Source organism: Pseudorasbora parva, chromosome 25, assembly GCF_024679245.1.
Source record: "Pseudorasbora parva isolate DD20220531a chromosome 25, ASM2467924v1, whole genome shotgun sequence".
Taxonomy (NCBI): Eukaryota; Metazoa; Chordata; class Actinopteri; order Cypriniformes; family Gobionidae; genus Pseudorasbora; species Pseudorasbora parva.
The window spans coordinates 24938923-24958246 of NC_090196.1; the positions used below are offsets into that span (position 1 = coordinate 24938923).

The following is a 19324-nucleotide window of genomic DNA, read 5'->3' on the forward strand; positions in this document are numbered from 1 at the left end:
TCACTTTGCTCAAATCATGATTTATTTTACTAATTTAATTAAACGTTTCATAGAACACACCTATCATTAAATCAACCAAATGTATTGTTTATCAAGCCGATTTACAAAATAAAAAAAGATAATTATGTGAAATACAGATGCACGCGACGCGATCTCTCGCGTTTTTTACGGTTGATGCGCGTGAGCTCAAATCCTAAAAGGCGAACGTCGAAAACAAATCCAAAACTCAGTCTCTTATATAAGTCAATTTTGTTATTTTAAACTGTCAAAAATCCATTTCGTACTTATTTATCTGGTAAGTGTATTATAATGGTTGTAAATGTAATACTTTGTCAATATCTTGAGGTAAATTTAATGACTAGCTAAATCGCTAGCTTAACAAGTTTACCTCATAATAAATAAACTTAATCTAACACCCATCTAATTAACAAAACGTTTGTGTATATTTTATACATAGCAGCACTATGTATGCCTTGTTTTTACAAATGACATGTCGCCAATGAAATAGTTTACAGATGATGTTATAATTCATCTGTATGTAAGTTATAATTTTAATTTATTTATTTGCTTCCCATATTCAGGACCAGTATTGCGGTTAACTATCGTTATCAGTGTAATTGAAATAAAAAAAATATTAGATGAAAGCTTAAACTTTATTAAAAATAAAATAAAATATGTAATACATTTACTAAAACTGAAAAATATAGCAGGGAATGTTTAAAATTATATAAAGCTAATAAAATGACAAAAGCACATATACTTACTAAAATTGAAAAGAAGAAAACTGTTAAGATTTTAAAACAAAATCTGTAGATTAATATGCTTTTCTTATTTATTTATGTCCATGTGACTCCGGCACCATCTACATTAGCATTATAATTTCGGGAGAATGAATGAGTTGGAGGGGCAAGAATACAGCTACAGAGACGTATCCGAAGGTCTGGTCCCCTTACACCACACCCATGAAAGTCCTAGAAGGGCAAATCTCTTCAGTCATGGGATGCATTCAGGACTGGGATACCCCAGGATGGAAGAATCCCCGCGGGAGGATGACTACACCACTTACAGGATTCTTCATCCGCTATCATGTGATCCTTTGCCTCCAGTAGCCCACTTTAGTTCTGCACCCTATTCTGAATTCGTTCTGGCTCCGTCAAGCCATTATCAGCACACACTAGGCCAACCATACAGCTCCATTAGAAGCCCATGGCCATCCCAGGAAGCTTTTCATTATGGCATGTCATCAGTGAGTGTGCACAAATTGAAGTATTATGTGAAATCTGAAATGTCATTTAATGGTCAGAACCGAATACCTTAAGCATTTTCAGTATGTAGGTTACATTTCTAACTCTTTAAATAAGCTAAACTTGGCTCACTACTTTGTTTATCTCACAGGGAGAGATCTGTCGAGCCGTCAGCTCTATCAGCTCTGATGGTGATGGAGGTTATTCTGATGGTGGAATGGAGGGTTATTCTACACACCAAGGATTCAGACACGTTAATGTAATGTGCAGTCTGAAGATGATTGTGTGTATGAGTATATGAAGCATACGCTCGGTTCAAAGGGACTTAATGGGTTCTTCATAAATACTTTTTCAGAGAAATCAGCCACATACTCTTCTTGTGTCACCTCATGACCAGCACGAGCTGGGGGAGATGCTTCCAGCTCAGACATCCAATATTTGTCAGGTATCATCTCTCTCAAATATTCTGTTTGTAATTTGAAATTGTTAGGTTTTAGGGGCTTATGAACATGGTGTGTATTTAAAAAACAAACAAAAAAACAACAACAACAACAACAACATATAATTTCCCAAATCCCAGTACGCCATTTGGTAAGTCAACTTTCTGAAGAGGAAGTCATAAGGTTCTCAACCTCAATGTTTCTTGAGCACCAGCATATCAGCATATTAGAAAGACATAAATAAACACTATTTTAAAATACAAAATATTAGGGTTTATATGTGTATGGTATATATATAATTTTAAAGCATAATTTTTAGAGACACAAGCTTAGCCCTGTGTGAATTTAATGCAGGGGTGGCCAAATTATGTATTATTCATCTTGTTACAAACATTCTAATAATATAATAATTATTATTATAGTAACATTATATAATAATAAAACACATACACACACATAATGAATAAAAAAATGATCTATTACATAATTATTATATTATACTGTATATAATAATTATCTAAACACTTGTTATTCAGAAAATAATAATAATCAGTCACTGCTCATACATCTACTGTACAATATAATTTTTAATACATAACTGCATTTAAATTACTCCAGTAATGGACAAAGATCCTTGATTCCTTTTTATAAAGAAAACAATTATAGCTGAAAAAGCCGCGTTTCCACCGCAGGAACTTTCCCCAGAAACTAGGAACTTTGTAGTGGTACTTGGTGTGTTTCGACCGCAGGAACTAGGGTCTAAATGAAGTTCTGGGTAAATATTTTCTCCTCCAAATGGCCCTGGGTAACCCCTACTGTTCGGACCGGGACTCGAACCCGGGTCCGCCCGCATGAGAGTCGGACGCTCTAATAAGGAGGCTTCTCTTGAGGTCAGAGGAGTAAGGTTTAATCGCACAACAACTACTAGCTGGCCTCTGTTTCACTTGCTTAAAAGGTAGTACTTTTTCAAAGTTCAGGAACTTTCGAGGGTGGGACTTGGGCACTGAACATGTTGATTGGTTTAGCTCACGCAGCATTTTATTTCAACCGGCATTTTTAAAAGTCTTTTGCGAGGTTCGTTCTGCGTTCAATAAATATCAGTCTTGCTCTTTCTGTCTGATGGTGTGCGTTCGTCACAGCCATCTCACAGTCAATAATGTCCGTAATAGCTGATAATAACATAAATCTAGTTTTATAAGCTTTCAGAATATGCATTAGTATCGCTCTTTTCCGCCGTTTTAATTACCTCTTTAGTAAACCAATACATAACCAGCAAAAGCAGCACAGCTTGAATCTCCTCCATACTTGTTATTGTTGCAGACAGTGTCGCGCTAAAATGATTACTGTCCACCGCTGACTGGGAGGAGCATTTGCGCGCAGTCCTACATCATCGGACTAATTTGCCTAATCTTCACGGTACTTCAGACCACAGTGAAAACGCAGACAGTAGCAGATCTGGGGGGAAAAAGTTCCTATAAAAAGTTCCTGGTACAAATTGTTCCAGATAATTTCGGTGGAAATGGGCCTTCAGAAACCTGTTTGGAAATCATTATTTCTGCAGTTTCATTTTGTAATCTCAAATCTGTTGTTTTGAGGGTCAAGGGTTGATTGGGCCAATAACCTGGAGGGCTTTGATAAATACAAATGAAGCTATTTCAAAAGTAATGAAACAGGCCATCTTCTCTGAGATGTTACAGCCCGTCCAGGTTGTGTGTGATGTGAACGGTGGAGGGCAGGTCGTCGTGTTGAACCATTGCGGTCCTGATCAGATTCCTCACTCTATGATGATGGATCTCAACACAGAGTCTCTGCCTAAGCTATCAGTCCAGAGCTGCTCTACTGACAACCAATTACATCATGAAAAAGGTGAACTTCAGGGATTACAAAATTTAGATATTTTAATCGATTTAAAGGGGTCATATCATGCATTTTTTTTGCAAGTTTTTTTTCAGACAAAGCTATAAAAACTATAAATCCATAATTTAGTTTCATGTCCATTTTCCACACTCTCCATGCTCCTTGGAATCAAACAGGCCTTTTTTTGTTTGTGGTGCCTTTCCGTGTTCTATTTAAATAATACCTTTGCATGTAAAATTGATAACAGCATTTAATGTTGTTAAAACGCTGACATTCTTTCAACATCAAGAATTCATTTTTTAAGCTAAAAGAAATATATATATCTTATGATCTGACTCCTTTCAGATATTTATGGGGTTCACAGTAATCAACACACTTGCTTGGAATTTTTATTTTAAATTGGACTACATGTTTAGAAGTATGTACAATTGAAGCATTTTAATGTCTTGTCCAGTGTCAGATGCCGGACATTCAGAGAAGACTGTGTTTAATGTTCTGCCTCAGACCCACAAGACATCTGCAGGTGTGACGTTCAACCTAACGCCAGGGCCTTATGCTTCACAGGTAGTATTGAAGAAAAACATGGTTTTTCAGCCAGTGAAAGTCATTTGTAACCTGGACTAAATGTGTCATATAACACATACACCAATCAGGCATAACATTATGACCAGGTGAAATGAATCACACTGATTATCTCTTTATGGTAAATGGACTGCATTTATATAGCACTTTTAACAGACCCTATGGCCATCCAAAACCGCTTTACATTTTGCCTCACATTCACCCATTCATACACCGACGGCGATGAAAGGCGCCATCCAGCTCGTCGGGAGCAGCTGGGGGTTAGGTGTCTTGCTCATGTACACCTCGACACTTGGTCAGGTGTAACCAGGATTGAACCACCAACCTTCTGGTTTGTAGACAACCTACATGAGCCACTGCCGCCCCATGGCATCATGCCACCTGTTAGTGGGTGGGAAATATTACGCAGCAAGTGGATATATTGTCCTCAAAGTTTATGTGTTAGAAGCAGGAAAAATGGGCAAGTGTAAGGATTTGAGTGAGTTTGACAAGGGCCAAATTATAACTGCAGCTCTTGTGGAGTTTTCCTGGTCCGCAGTAGTCAGTATATATCAAAAGTGGTCCAAGGAAGGAACAGTGAACCGGCGACAGGGTCATGGGCAGCCAAGGCTCATTGATGCACATGGAAGGCTGGCCTGTGTGGTCCGATCAAACAGATGAGCTACTGTATCTCAAATTGCTCAAGAAGTTAATGCTGGTTCTGAAAGTTGTCAAAATACTCAGTGCATCGCAGTTTTTTGTGAATGGGGCTGCATAGCCACAGATCAGTCAGGGTGCCCATGCTGACCCCTGTCCTCCACCGAAAGCACCAACAGTGAGCATCAGAACTGTGAGCATCAGAACTGGATCACAGAGCAATGGAAGAAGGGCCTGGTCTGATGAATCACATTTTCTTTTAGATCACGTGTATGGCCGGGTGCGTGTTCGTAGCTTTCCTGGGGAACACATGGCACCAGGATGCACTATGGTAAGAAGGCAAGCCAGTAGGCCCAGTGTGATGCTTTGGGTAAGGTTCTGCTGGGAAACCCTTGGTCCTGCCATCCATGTGGATGTTACTTTGATGAGTACCACCTACCTAAGCATTGCTGCGACCATGTACACGCTTTCATGGAAACGGTACTCCTTGGTGGCTGTGGCCTCTTTCAGCAGCATAATGCACCCTGCCACAAAGACAAAATGGTTCAGGAATTTTTTGAGGAGCACAACAACAAGTTTAATGTGTTGACTTGGCCTTCAAATTCCCCAGATCTCAATCCATTCTGTCTAGTGGAGTCAATGCCTCGATTGGTCAGGGCTGTTTTGGCAGCAAAAGGGCGACCAACACAATATTAAGTCATAATGTTATGCTTGAACGGTGTACATATATATAGGCCTGTTTATACATAATGAGTACATAAAATAAAAAATTGTCACACTTTAAAAAAATATATATTTTGCTTAAACAAACTCATTTTTAACACTAATAAGATTTTTGCATTGTGACATTATTAATAGAGGAATGAAAACCATGAAGAAATGGGAATTTTGCTAAAAAGAAAAAAAGACCAGAACATTTCTTTTATAGTTTGTATATATATATATATTTCTTTCTTTTTTTTTACATTTTATTTAGCTGCATCAAACGCTTTGCCCTACGCCGACTGTTGAACGAGAAGAGGGTCAGACTAAAGGACGTGGACGGTACAAGTATTATCATGTTTATTCCTGACAACTGACCTATCATTTTTATGAAACAGTTTCAACTATAGCATAACTGTTCTTTGTTTATTAGCATGAAGTATGACAAATCAAAGCGGCCCTGCAACTGCACAAAATCTCAGTGTCTGAAACTGTAAGTATGTTTTTGTTTTTTAGCTTTTTATTTGGTCAAATGTGACCTCAACTGATTCCTGGTTGTATTACCCAACAGCCTTCATTTAACACAATGATCTGTTTTGTACTTGCTTTGGTCATGATGACGAATGCTTTTGTACAAAAATAGCCTACCGTGTAAAATCAGCTCTAAATTACCAAATCATTTCTCTGACAGTTATTGTGAGTGTTTTGCGAACGGAGAGGTCTGCAACAACTGCAAATGCATAAACTGCTTCAATAATACTGAGCATGACTTAGAGAGATCCCAGGCTATAAAGGTGAACCATGTAACAATAACTTCTTAAAATACACTAACTCAAATGTGTCTTAGACTAGACGCCACTGATAACCTCATTATATTTTGCATTTTTATTTCTCCTAAGACCTGTCTGGAGAGGAATCCTGGGGCTTTTCGGCCTAAGATTGGCAGTAGGAAACAGGGGAATGTGAAGGGACGTCACACAAAAGGCTGCAACTGCAAGCGTTCAGGCTGCCTGAAGAACTACTGCGAGTGTTATGAGGTAAGCTGGGATGTTTTGACCTTATGTAGAATATATTCAGTAGTGTGATTCTTTTAGAGCCAGTCTACACTGCAATTCCACGCAGGCCAAAATCATGTGCACATCCACCTGTAAGTGCGTGGGCTGTCGAAACTATGAGGAAAGCCCTTCAAAGAAGAGACCAGAGTGGGACAGGCCTGAATCCAGCATCTACTACCAGACCAGGTACATATGAGACCATTGCTGAACAGTAAAATGGCAACCTGTAGTAAACAGCAACCTTTTAAAAGGGATAGGTCACCCAAAAATAAAAATGTTATGTTTATCTGCTTACCCCTAGGGCATCCAAGATGTAGGTGTGTTTGTTTCTTCAGTAGAACACAAATGAAGATTTTTAACTCCAACCGTTGCTCGTATAATGCATGTCAATGAGGTGTATTTCTATGAGAGCCACTATAAGAGTAAAAAACACAGACATGCGAATCCATCTGAAACCATGCAGTTTGTGATGATACATTGATGTCTTAAAACATGAAACGATTGGTTTCTGCGAGAAACCGAACAGTATTTATGTAATTGTTTTACCTCATAGCAGACGAATGTCATCTAATATTCCCAACGCCATTACTTCCGCCGGAGAAGGTCAAAACCTGGCGCAATCATAGAAATATATATATATTTATATAGAATCCTCATTAGTGCCTGCGCGGATTGGTCAAATTAGGATTCTATGTACACATATCTATGATTGCAGGTTGAAAAGTTTCAAGCAGAAAATTCACCAACATGTTTGATGACGGAAAATTTTTTGATGTGGGTCCTCATCACACACAATGTTGTTATTCATGCGAGTGATGCATAAAACAAGTTATCCTGTGAGTAAAGTAGTGCGAGTAACGTGATGCGAATGTTATCTTGTGCACACAGCATTAGAGAATATGCGGCATTAATGCAGCACCAGATGCCAAAAGCTTGGTTAGTTTTTACTTTGTTTCTTCTGTGAATAATGACTGCTGTTTGAGACTTGTTCACAGAAATAACTCTCTTATCAAAGTTTGCTTTTCTTATTAACTTTCGTGCAAAGTTTGCACATATTACGATATATCACTGGCTCACCTTCATGATTTAAAATGTAAATACTTTCACTATTGTGATGTAGTGTTTTTCTTGACAAACAATTGTCCACATTTTGAGTACGTCATTTCCTGTGATAAAATTTAGTCAGTTATTAAATAGGCTAAATGAGTAGTCTAAAGATAAATAAACAAGTAACAAGCAAACTTAAACTAGCTCAAAAATGCTCTTCGGAAACCTACAGGTGACGTTACGGACACTACGTGAACAATTTTTACACCCTATGATATACATATATACAGCTAGCTTCCTTTATATTGTCCTCCATGTTGTCTTTTAGTAGGCGTTTCTCTCCCACCGCCACTCCCGCTGCACTGGACATGTGACATCGCAATCACATGTGCAATTAGAGTCACTCAGCAATGAGTGGACCCATCAGCAATGTGACAAACTAATGTCATACCGATTATATTTTAAAAGAGTAAACATTTTGTAAAAGATGGTTGCTGTGTAGATTTTGTGAATCAAAAGGCCTTCAATGTCACTTTCAAGATTGATTGGGCATGGATTTCTATGAACTGTAAGCCTACATTTGTGGCATCACTGTAAACCAGTCCAACGAGATTGAATTTAAAGACTGCTGCTTCTGTCGTGCTTTGTTGGTTGTTTTTCAAAAGGCAGTAAATGAGAGCAGTAGGGTTTTGTTATTCCTTTGGTCACTGAGGGTGTCTCTGTTGATAGGTGTCCTCTGGCGTGCATCACGCCCGATGTAGTGGAAGCCACATGCGGCTGTCTCCTCGTCCAGGCTGAAGAGGCAGAGAAGGAAGGGTACATTTCAGCTCACGCTGAGAGAATGATTTTGGAGGAGTTCGGCCAGTGCCTGACGCAGATCGTCCGATCGATATTCAAATCCACCGACGTGCAATTCAGTGCGTAGCTCAGGAACAAATGCTCAGTGTTGTGATTGATCCAGATGTGTTTTCAAATGGTTACCAACAAGTTTTTCTGTTTTTGTTTTCTTACTTTAATTGTACATTTAATTTATTTATATTTATTTATTTATATATAAATGCTGTTATTTAAATATTTAAAAATTTCTATTATTTAAATTTATATCTTTATATATTTATTTATTTCCATTCATTCCCACCATGTCACATCTGCCTGATTTTAAGTGAACATTTATATTTTTATAATATACATGTTATTTTAATATATAACTATTGTTTATAATTATTTCAGTTTATTTTTCTATTCATTCTCACCACTTTAAATTCTTGTTATTTTAATTGACCATTTGATTTATATTTAAATGCATAATTTAAATTTTATTTCAAAATATGTAAATTATTATTTATTTGTAGATCGTTGAAAATATCTTATATCATCTAAAGTCAAAAAACAATCCCGCTTTTAAACTATTTAATCAAAAGCTGTTTTTTCCACGTTGCTTGTTGCTCGTTGTGGAATGTTTTTTTGCTGTTCTGAAATTTCACCTTGGTTCTCATACCTTCTGTTGCGTTTCAAATTTAATATTGCATTTTCATTATTGTCCTTTGCAGTTGTGTTTACGTAATGGAGCTGTCACAGTGTTTACGCATCAGTGACTTTTATTTTGTCCGTTATATAAATTGATTGTCACCCTGATCTTTTTTTAAAAATCTGGTTTATTTTTTCTCATGTTTACTCTTAACACCTACCTACCCAAATCTGCCAGGCTTACTCAATTTGATTAATAAAAAAAGTCAATTTTACGTCACCTTTCATTCAAACCATTTCGGATTCAAGGTTTGGAAAAACGTGAATTTTTTTCTCATGTGCAGAATTTTAGAGACACAGCTGTAAGGAAAACCTCACCGTATTGATTTTCATTATAGCAGACGCTCTTGACGTCAAGCTTTTGTGCAGGTTAATGTAGAAAGCGTTCCCATGATAGGACAAGGTGCAAGCAAGTGATGTCTCTCGCAGGGGGTTGTATCGAACCTTGGGTCCTGTTGTTAAAGAAGGACATAAATAGAGGAGTAGGAAACTGGACCGTTCAGATTTGTTTAGTTCTTCTATCAAAAACAATTCTTGGTCCAACAAAAATGGTAAATATGCATTTTTATGGTAAATAGGAATTTTCACGTGCTTACAGAATATAATGTTTCTTCTGTTTTCTCTTTACAGATATCAAAAATGTGGGTTTTATGGACATGCACAGTTGCAATATTTTTACTGGTGAGAGAGTGTCGTTGCATTGAAAAGGTATGCTTTTTAAAAAAAAAAAAATGTTTTATTATAATTAATATGCTGTTACTTTTACTTATTTACCGTAAATGTCTTTTAATAGACCACGTTATCTAAGAACTGGGGACCACAGTCAATGCTTTACCTAAAGGGAAAACGTGAGTGTCGTCTGGCCTCTTTAATTCACTTTGAATAGTCAAATTGATTTCCTTTTATCCTGAGTGTTTTTTTTTTAGCTCATGATCTTCAGTTTCAGTTTTGTGGTCTGTTTTGATTGGTTGTATTTGTATTGAATTCCAGACGGAAGACGGTTTGTTCCTGACATTGATGACATTTTTTCAAATTCAGTGTTGGAAAGCTGGTATGCAGTTCTCAAAGGTGTGAATCAATAATACCTGATTGTTGCAGATACACTTGAGTTGTTTTATTTTCAATTATCTTGACTGTTGTGTTTTCTTCAAGGCTTTCAGAAACTCAAGTCGTTGAATGCAAGAAAACAATCAGGATTGTTCACAACGCAGAACTTTGTCCGTTAATTGGAGTGAAGGGTTTGTGTACAGTGTGCCATATTTTGTAATGTTTAAGTAAATAAATCTATTTGTCAAATATGAGGAAAGATTAGGTTTTTTTTTGTCTGCTTTGTTGTTCTTATTGTGTTGTTCTTATAGATAGGGCTATTTAATGTTTCACAAATGAAGGAAATAAATCATACTTTACCTTCACACTTAAGTAGAATTATATCCCTAGTTGTGGTCATATGTGCTTATTTTATGCTTCCGCATTTGTTTCAGTTGCTTTACACTTTTAGTTGTGCTTATCTTATTAAACAGGAGTCATTGTATGTACATATAAATCCAAGGCAGCTGAAGTACTTCAGATGACCTTAAATACCTTAGACTTGCTGCCAAACTCCAACAGCTGCCAAAAGGGAAAGATCATATCATGTGAGCCAGACGTGTTGCTTGCTCAGAGAGCAATGGCTCCTTTCGCTGCCCTCACATGCACTTCAATAAAAATGTTATTGGAGATATTCTCTCAATATGTTTTGTTTTACAGAGTTGAAAAATTATATTTTATATCTTAAATTAAAAAATTAAGCACTGCAAAGCAACTAGAATATTCACTTTCTCAAGGTCACATAACTGTAGTAACCCATTCTGAATATGCGTGTGTTGTATTTTTAAGTAGTGTTTGCATAAAACGGTAAAGCTCAGGCAATTTAACATGATCAGTTAGGCCTATAGCATGATTATTTACACCGTGGAAATCTTAACGGAAGCAAAGAATAATGAAGATCACAGAATTTATCAAATGTTGGTGTTTGTGCTATTTTTTCCCCCACCAAATATGTAAATTCCGGAAGGATGATGTCATTTAAGAACTTCAATTAGTTAAAGGGATCAAAAATTAACATATTTGCACACTTTATTTTCTTTAAAAAAATATTTATTTAAAACTATTTTTATCTTTAAAATTGCATGTAATGTATTTTCCAATATGTATCCGACTTGTTCGAGTTAAACACACAGGAACACAAAGTCATAAATACAGGTGGGAACTGGGAAGTTCGGAATTTACGAATTGTGGGCGTGTCAGTGAGAAACGTGGCGGAAGTTTTTATCATGGCTTTTCTCAGCGACACTTGCAGGCTTTTTACAACAAAATAAGCTGCCTATGCAGAATATATAGCATTATAATATAACAATGTAACGAAAAAGTCAGTGGCTTCATAAATTAGGCTAATTAAAAACATAAAATAGCAAAACACCTGAAGCCAATTATGGTCTTCATTTTCTAGAAGTAGGCTAGAATTACATTTTTTTCTTAATTGCTAAAACACTAAAACCCATTGGCTGAACAAAGTTCTCAGTTGTCTGGACTCATTTAGATAATTGTCAATACCTTAAACCATGTCACATGGTAAAACAATTTGCAGATCTCACTTAGACTTTTCAGCAAAACTCTAAACACGTCCTCATTCTCAAAACACAGGGTGCGTCTCAATCTGCTCCCTAGTTCAGTTATCAGGGCACTGATCAGGGAGTCAGCCCATTGACTTATGTCCTAATCAGTGCCCTGACTAGTGAACTAGGGAGCTGATTGAGACGCAGGGACATTCTGCACCCTAATGCACGTCATCCATACTGGTAACCTCAAGTGGCAACAATCAAACACAAATGGAGAACACAATGTCATTGATTGAACACAACCACTCACAATTGATTTAAACTGTTTCAAATGATGAGACACCAGTGCATTAATAAACTGTATAATAAACAATTAACAAATTGTATGGACATTTTGCTTTCTATTTGGTAACAGTATAGCTAGGCTACTGATTGATTTTGACTGGTTGTAGGTTCATATCAACAAAGAACAAGAATTACAGTAGGCCTATCACAGAGACAAAGGACAAGTTTGTGATATGCAGGCTAGGCCAGTACTGTAAAAATCAGCCAGATCTAATGGAAATGCATATAGCACAAATTGTAGGCCTATTCTTCATGCGATTTATACCACAAAAGATTTGTCTTTAACCGAAACGCGTGACTTTTGACCGTGTCAACACGAACAGTTTGTCCGTGTCAACGCGGCAATTTTTTACGTGTTTCTTTGACACGCACATTCTGGTTGTGTCAACACGCACGCGTTTGTCCACGTCAACGCGGCATTTTTTTACGTGTTTCTTTAGCCCCTTTCACACTGCACGTCGGACCCGCAATATTCCCGGAACATTGCTGGGTCGCCTTCTGTGTGAAAGCAACCAGCTTTGATTACCGAATTCGACCCGGGTCGGGGACCTAGTAACATTGCGGTATTCGACCCGGGACGAGCGCTGTGTGAACAAAAGCCGAAACTAATGCCGCAATGTGTACGTAGTTATCGTGCGACTCCTAGAGCTTGTTTCTTCAATAACACAACCCTGCTGTGCCAGAAGAGCTCGTCGGTGTTTTAAACGCAGAGTGTTCGTATACAAAAGAAACTAAAATTAAACAAGCAGAAATGTGCGCAAACTGGACACAACGCGAGACCACGGAGCTCCTTACTATCCGCGCTGAAGCTGAGATCGCTCGCCATTATACGTCACATCAGGATGTCACGTGTCAGCTCGACCCGGGACCGTTACGGGTTGTGTGTGAAAGCGCACATATTACGGCATTTCGCTGGCAGTGTGAATCGCATTATCCGTGTATTTGCCGGAATCGCAGTGTGAAAGAGGCTTTTGACACGCACATTCTGGTCGTGTCAACACGCAGTTTGTCCGCGTCAACGCGGCATTTTTTTACGCGTTTCTTTGACACGCACATTCTGGTCGTGTCAACACGCACTGTTTGTCCGCGTCAACTGGGCGTCAACGCGCCAACACGCACAGCAGCCAATGAAATTATTGTATTTGAGACTATATTTGCATGTGACGGTAGCCTACGTATGGCTCTGGTTGGTAGGCCTATATACTTATACAAATGACAGATCTCATGTTTATTCATGAAGGATGTCGTAATGGTGTGCTAGTATGTATGCAAACATCAAATGTTATAATTGTTCGCGAGGGATTGCATTGGTACGTTGTGTGTGATGTCAGCCTTGTGTCATGATTTGTCATGCCCTTTTAAGTGTTCCTACGTTCTTTCTCCGAATACAAAAGTCAACTGCTGTAACCATCATGGCCCATGCTATAATGTAAAGACATGATGGGTTATTTTGTATGTGTTAAATCCATGTGTCATTTTTCAGCTTAGTGACTGCTGTCGTGCTGTGGAGGTTTGGGCATGTTATGAGAAATTATACTAAACGATAATGAAGGACTACTGCAGTAAATCCATACTTAGGCTTTTGGTACCATATTAAATAGGCTATATGATTTGTAAATAAAATCCATGCATGTAGTTTTGCTTTTAACGTGGATAATTAAAAATTAAGTAGGCTAATTAAGCAACTTAAAATAGTTGACCTGTTTAGCTTATTTTAGATTTTGGAGCGAAATTTGAATTGCATTAGCCTACATTAAAGGTGTAGCAAACCAATCTGTCAATTGTGTTGTGTTGACCAGATACTTGTCCGAAGAAGATTGTTGTATTCGTCTTCATTTCTTAATCGATTGTCTAGCCTACTAATGCATTAAATATTGTATTTAAAGGCTCAAGTCTTCTCCTCAGTGTCATTATCGTGCTGGCGATGTCATTCGTTAATACTTTTCTCAATGAATGTTCCCGTTAATGTCCTCGTCTAGCTCATTAAGGCCATCTAGCGGCAATACTTTTTTTTATGTAAAATTTTATGAACTGAACAGTCAACAATTAGTAAAAACTAATTTTGCCTTATAAATCGCGCGATAAATACAATTCGTGCTATATACAAGCATTTCATGAGAACGATCTGATAGGCCTAGTGGTAACGCTATGAGGAAGAACAAAAAATTGCAAAGTAAAGGAATTTCTAAAACATTTTGAGCTACTAGAACATGTTTTCATTTATCTAAAGACAATGACAGAAAAATATGATATTTGTTTTGAGATTAAAAATGTACTTCTCCCTGAGAGTTACGGCTAGCTGTTTTGAACAATGTGTTTTCTATTTTTTGGTGTATTGTTTACCGACTGCTTGATATCATTTTGATCACTTTGTTTATAATTTGAGAGCAGTGTTTGATTTTGAACACAGGTAGACTATAACTGCATGTTTTAAGGGCGAAAGTTTAAATTTACCAGTGGCGGTTTTGTAAATCTTGAAGGTGAGGCCCAGATAACAATTTTTGGTTCCCAGAACGTTCTGGGAACTTTAGTTTCTAGTTACCAGAACGTTCCCAGAACAGACGTCCTAACGTTCTCTATTGGTTAGCCAGAAAGTTTTCTTCACGTAAATAGAACATTCCCTGTTGGTTTGGAGAACGTTCCCCTAACCTTCCCAGAACGTTCTCAGAACGTTCCCCTAACCTTCCCAGAAAGTTTTCAGAAAATTCCCAGAACGTTGCCCTAACCTCTTTCCTCCATTGATTTACCCTGCTGTACGTCAGTAATAGCTCAGCATTCGCGTCCCGTTAAGCGGCATGGAAGACGGATCAATGGACGTAATCAGCCTAGTAGGCTACTACAAACAATGTCATGTTTTTAACTTGTTTAATCAATATAAATATTGCAAGCAAAAAAAAAAACTTCATATGGAGGATTAAATAAGATCGAATGTAATGCATTAATGTAGTTTTGTAACTTGTAGTTAGGCCTCTCACTGACACTGCACAAACAGGTTTTACGTTAAGTGCCAAATAATGACTTCAATACAATAAAATATGGGTTTAAAAATATAAATTTTATTCACCGACATTAAAAAAAATAATAAATATTACTTTAACTGATAACATTTCATTAATTTCTTACCACCGAATTAACGGGACGTAGCCAACTTCTCTCTTTTGGTCAGTAACGTTAAACAAAAAATTCTGGGTCAACATAATGTTGTCTTCGTTTACGTGTAAAATCTCTCTAAAATAACACTATTTAAACTCGTATATTCATTCATTATAACTTACTATTCTATAAAGATCGATAAACTAATGTCAGTCAGTCGGTAAAAACGAAACGACCGTTATATTTTAAATTACGCGAGTGCGCGTCTTTCTGTAGAAGACAGAAGAAAGCGCGTGCTGGAGAAGCGCGTGCAGATCGGAGGCGCGCAGCAACGAAATATACGAAATACCCCACATTTATTATAAAAAAAAAAAATCTAAAAAAACTACCCTCAGGGAACGTTCTGGGAAGATTCTCTTTAGGTTATAAAATAAAACCTAAAAATAACCTACAGTGAACGTTCTGGGAAGGTTCTCTTTGGGTTTCAAAAACACAACCAATAGAGAACGTTTCCAGAACGTTCTTATTTGGTTGGTTCCCCTCAAAAATAACCAAACGGGAACCATATGGGGACGTTAGGGGAACCTTCTGTGTTTATTGGGGGTTTTGTGTTTAATGTTTTCAGAAAATGAAGCCAGGTTTCATAAATAGTGTTTTGGCAATTGAGAAACTGTAAAAATAATAATAATAATGTAGCCTATACTTTTTGTTGTGAAGGTAAACGATATTGCTCCGACGAAAGTGACGAAGCTGCATGCCTTCACGTAGGTTATGATCGTATAAATAGGCCTATTTGTTTCCTAGTTAAATAAAATGGACATGAACGCCAAGTCAAAATTTGAATGCTTTGAGCTCGTAATCACAACTTCAGAAGTGGGAATTATTTCCTAATGCACGTGAAGGAAACTTAAACACGCCTGACGTCATAACGCTATCTACTTTTGAAAGACCAAATTAAGGTAGCCTAATAAACATAAGATAAAGATAGAATATGAATTGTTTGCGATTTGCATGTGTTCTTTAAGATGCTTACATGCTAAAATAAAAAATAAAATAAAAAGTTTAGGGTCGGCAAGATTTTTTAAAATTTTTGTGTATGTGTGTGAAATCTCTTGCACACCAAGGATGCATTTAATTCATAAAAACAAACAAACAAAAAAACAACAGTAGACTAATATTATGAAATATTACAATTTTAAATAACTAAACCGTAGGCTGTGATAATGCTGAATACAAACATCCTTTCAGAAATCATTCTGCAGATTTGGTGCTCAAGAAACACGTTGTGACACGGTGTGTTTAAAATAGCTAATTAAAATTAGTTTTTGGATTGGTGAATAGAAAAGTTGAAAAGAGTAGGCTATAGCGTCGATTGAATGGTCAATCGTTGCTGAATAAAAATCATATAGCTCCATCTTCTGGTACATATTGATTAGACAGAAGGAGTGGTTAACCGAAGTTAACAGTTAGCTACTTGTTGAACATGTTTTTCAACAGTGCAAGTGTTTGATGAGTTGCAAGTTGCGTAGCCTACATTTTGCAGGTGACTGAGAGTGAAGACAGTATAGGCTACAGTATATCAGCCCTAAAATAGTGTAGTAATTTGTTGCAATGCAATACAACACGAATACACACACAACACGATACTGAAATGTAAGAAAACGTTACAAATATGGATAAAAATATAGAAACAAGAACAATACGCACGAAACAGCGCATTTTTGCCTTATAAATTCTGTGGTTCAGTGCTTTCGTAGAGAAGACCTTAAATTATAAGACGTCTTGCAGGTCGCATCCATCTGACAGCAGGCACGAAAACACTCTCCATCTTGCGTCCTCACGCAGACGGCAGCGGGGCAGCCAATTAAACAGACCGAGCTTATCAAAAGCGCAGCGGATTGGCAGAAACACACATTACTTTTTTTCCTCGCCCTGACCTTAAATAGGACTTGGCAGGTGGACAAGAAATTGCAGCTCTCGCTTTCCCTGTAAGGGCGCATTACCACTCGAGCCGCGCGCAAGTGGCGCAAATATACTTTAGCTTTTGGATATCCAACAACAGGACAATGTCAGCCTTTAACTGCTCTTTCAACCTGCTGAGGGCTGCGATGAGACATCAAATCATCCCTAAAGCCAACATTTCAGCCAAACCAGCCAAACATGTGCTGTCCACTGGGGTGAGTATGATTTGACTTTAACTGCGCACTTTGACCACCAGACTGACTGCGCGCAGCGCGCGAGAGTGTTTGACGCCCTGTGAAATGCAAGTTATGAATACTATTTAAAAACATGAATAGGCGAAGCTGTTCAATTCTGCTATGAATACATGTAAATTAAATGTATATAAGGCAATGTAATTAAATGTCAGGACAAATTCCAATAACGCCATTGATCGTATTTGCGCGCTCACGTAGCCTACTGTCTGGAAATGGCGCGCGGGCCAGCTTTATGTGATGTCGACATATCGATAGTCATAATGAAGAAATACATTTAAGAGTATGTAATGTAATGAATGTGTTTGAAGTGCGTCGCGCCCTTATACGTTTCTGGAAAACAGCCAATTTTATGACCTTGTCAGACAAATAAAGTTCATCCATGTTTGGAATTTTTAGCAGGTCATTCGCTATTCAGCCAAATAGATGGTTTCAAACATTGGTTCATTGCCAGCTAAAAACATTTTAGACCAGCTATAAATCATGTCCCAAAACACACATACCTCATTTTATTTCCCATCTGGGGTAGTTTTGGACTACTACTTTTTGCCCAAATAAATATCACATACATGATATAGTCTCTAAGGAAAAGGCTAAACTTGGATAGTCAGTCTATTACTAAAAACAAATACCTCAAATGTATTTTATTTTCCATCTGGGATAGTTTGGAAGTACTATCATACTAACTACTGTTTAGCTAAATAATAATTAAAAAACATGATATTCTCTAAGGAAAATAGCACCAAAAATAAGGCCAGCTTGATTTTAATGCATGGATAGAAATAATTTGTTTAGTCTATCACTAAAACATTTGTCTATCACTAAAATATTACATTTCTGCATTTCACAACTGTCACTGTTCTTGATGCAGGAGCAAGTCATTGCGATGGCGACCTTTTTCGTGACCATCCTGGGCCCTTCTGGATGGATCCTGTCACATTTGGAGGGCTACAAGAACCGCCCAGGTGCCGCCCAAGAATAACTGTCTCCGTCTTCGAGCATTCCTCCTTACGAAGTCTATTTAACCATTGAATGTTTAAATAAATGAATGTACTTGAACGCCTCATCTTGTGGCTCCTGGTCTGTATCAATTAAAATATATTAAAATGTACATGGCTATGTTGCTTTAATGTTGCTGTTAGATGATCACAAGTCAACGAACAGAAGGACAATCTATTCGGACACTAAGATGATTGAAGATGATTAAAAAAGGCTTACATACAAATTAAAAGTAAAGCTGACATTTTACATTTAAGTTTTTTGCAACTTGCAAGTGCCCAACTGTTGCAATAAGGACACATGTCAAAATGATTTTTTACTAAAAAGTATATATGTTTGAAATGCACTACAAATTTTGGGAAATTGTGACGTATACATCATCTGAAAACATGAATTAATAAGCTTTCCATTGATGTATTGTTTGTTAGGATTGGATGATATTAGAAAATCGAATCTAAGGGTGCAAGAAAATCTAAATATTGAGAAAATCGCCTTTAAAGTTGTCCAAATGAAGTCCTTAGCAACACACATTACTACTAATAAAATGCATATATTTACAAAATATCTTCATGAAACATGATCTTTACTTAATATATCCTAATGATTTTTGGCATAAAAAAAGGATAATTTTACACATACAATGTATTGCTGGATATTGCCAAAAAAAATACCATGCGACTTATGAATGACTGTTCTGACATTATTCAGCAAAAAAATAAATAAATAAAATAATGCTGGGTAAACCAGTTGTATGAATAATGCATGTTAAACTACATGATAAACAAATCTGGAATTATTAAAAAGGTAAAAAAAAGATTACCTTAAAAAGAGTGCATGATGAAGGATACTGATTTGATATTTGTAAACAGATGCATGGAAACCGTCAACACTAGAAATGTGCCTTGGATCTGATACAGTGGAATTGTGTAGCCAGGATACAAAACGAATTAAAATGTGCAGGAAAAGCATGTCGTCATCTACTCTCAG

The 19324-nt window shown here is 37.1% G+C and overlaps 2 protein-coding genes across 2 annotated transcripts; both read left to right on the forward strand.

Moving 5' to 3' along the window:
* Positions 1-21: 21 nt before the first annotated feature.
* Positions 22-8682, forward strand: tesmin (testis expressed metallothionein like protein). Its single transcript, XM_067436183.1, has 12 exons — positions 22-295; positions 872-1246; positions 1396-1503; positions 1600-1689; positions 3373-3550; positions 3996-4105; positions 5736-5803; positions 5895-5954; positions 6153-6255; positions 6361-6498; positions 6584-6702; positions 8293-8682. Exons 2-12 carry the CDS (start codon positions 890-892, stop codon positions 8486-8488), a joined length of 1527 nt encoding a protein of 508 aa, XP_067292284.1. The 5' UTR covers positions 22-295; positions 872-889; the 3' UTR covers positions 8489-8682.
* Positions 8683-16942: 8260 nt separating this feature from the next.
* On the forward strand, positions 16943-18449 carry cox8b (cytochrome c oxidase subunit 8B). Its single transcript, XM_067436187.1, has 2 exons — positions 16943-17302; positions 18210-18449. Exons 1-2 carry the CDS (start codon positions 17192-17194, stop codon positions 18318-18320), a joined length of 222 nt encoding a protein of 73 aa, XP_067292288.1. The 5' UTR covers positions 16943-17191; the 3' UTR covers positions 18321-18449.
* Positions 18450-19324: the final 875 nt, after the last annotated feature.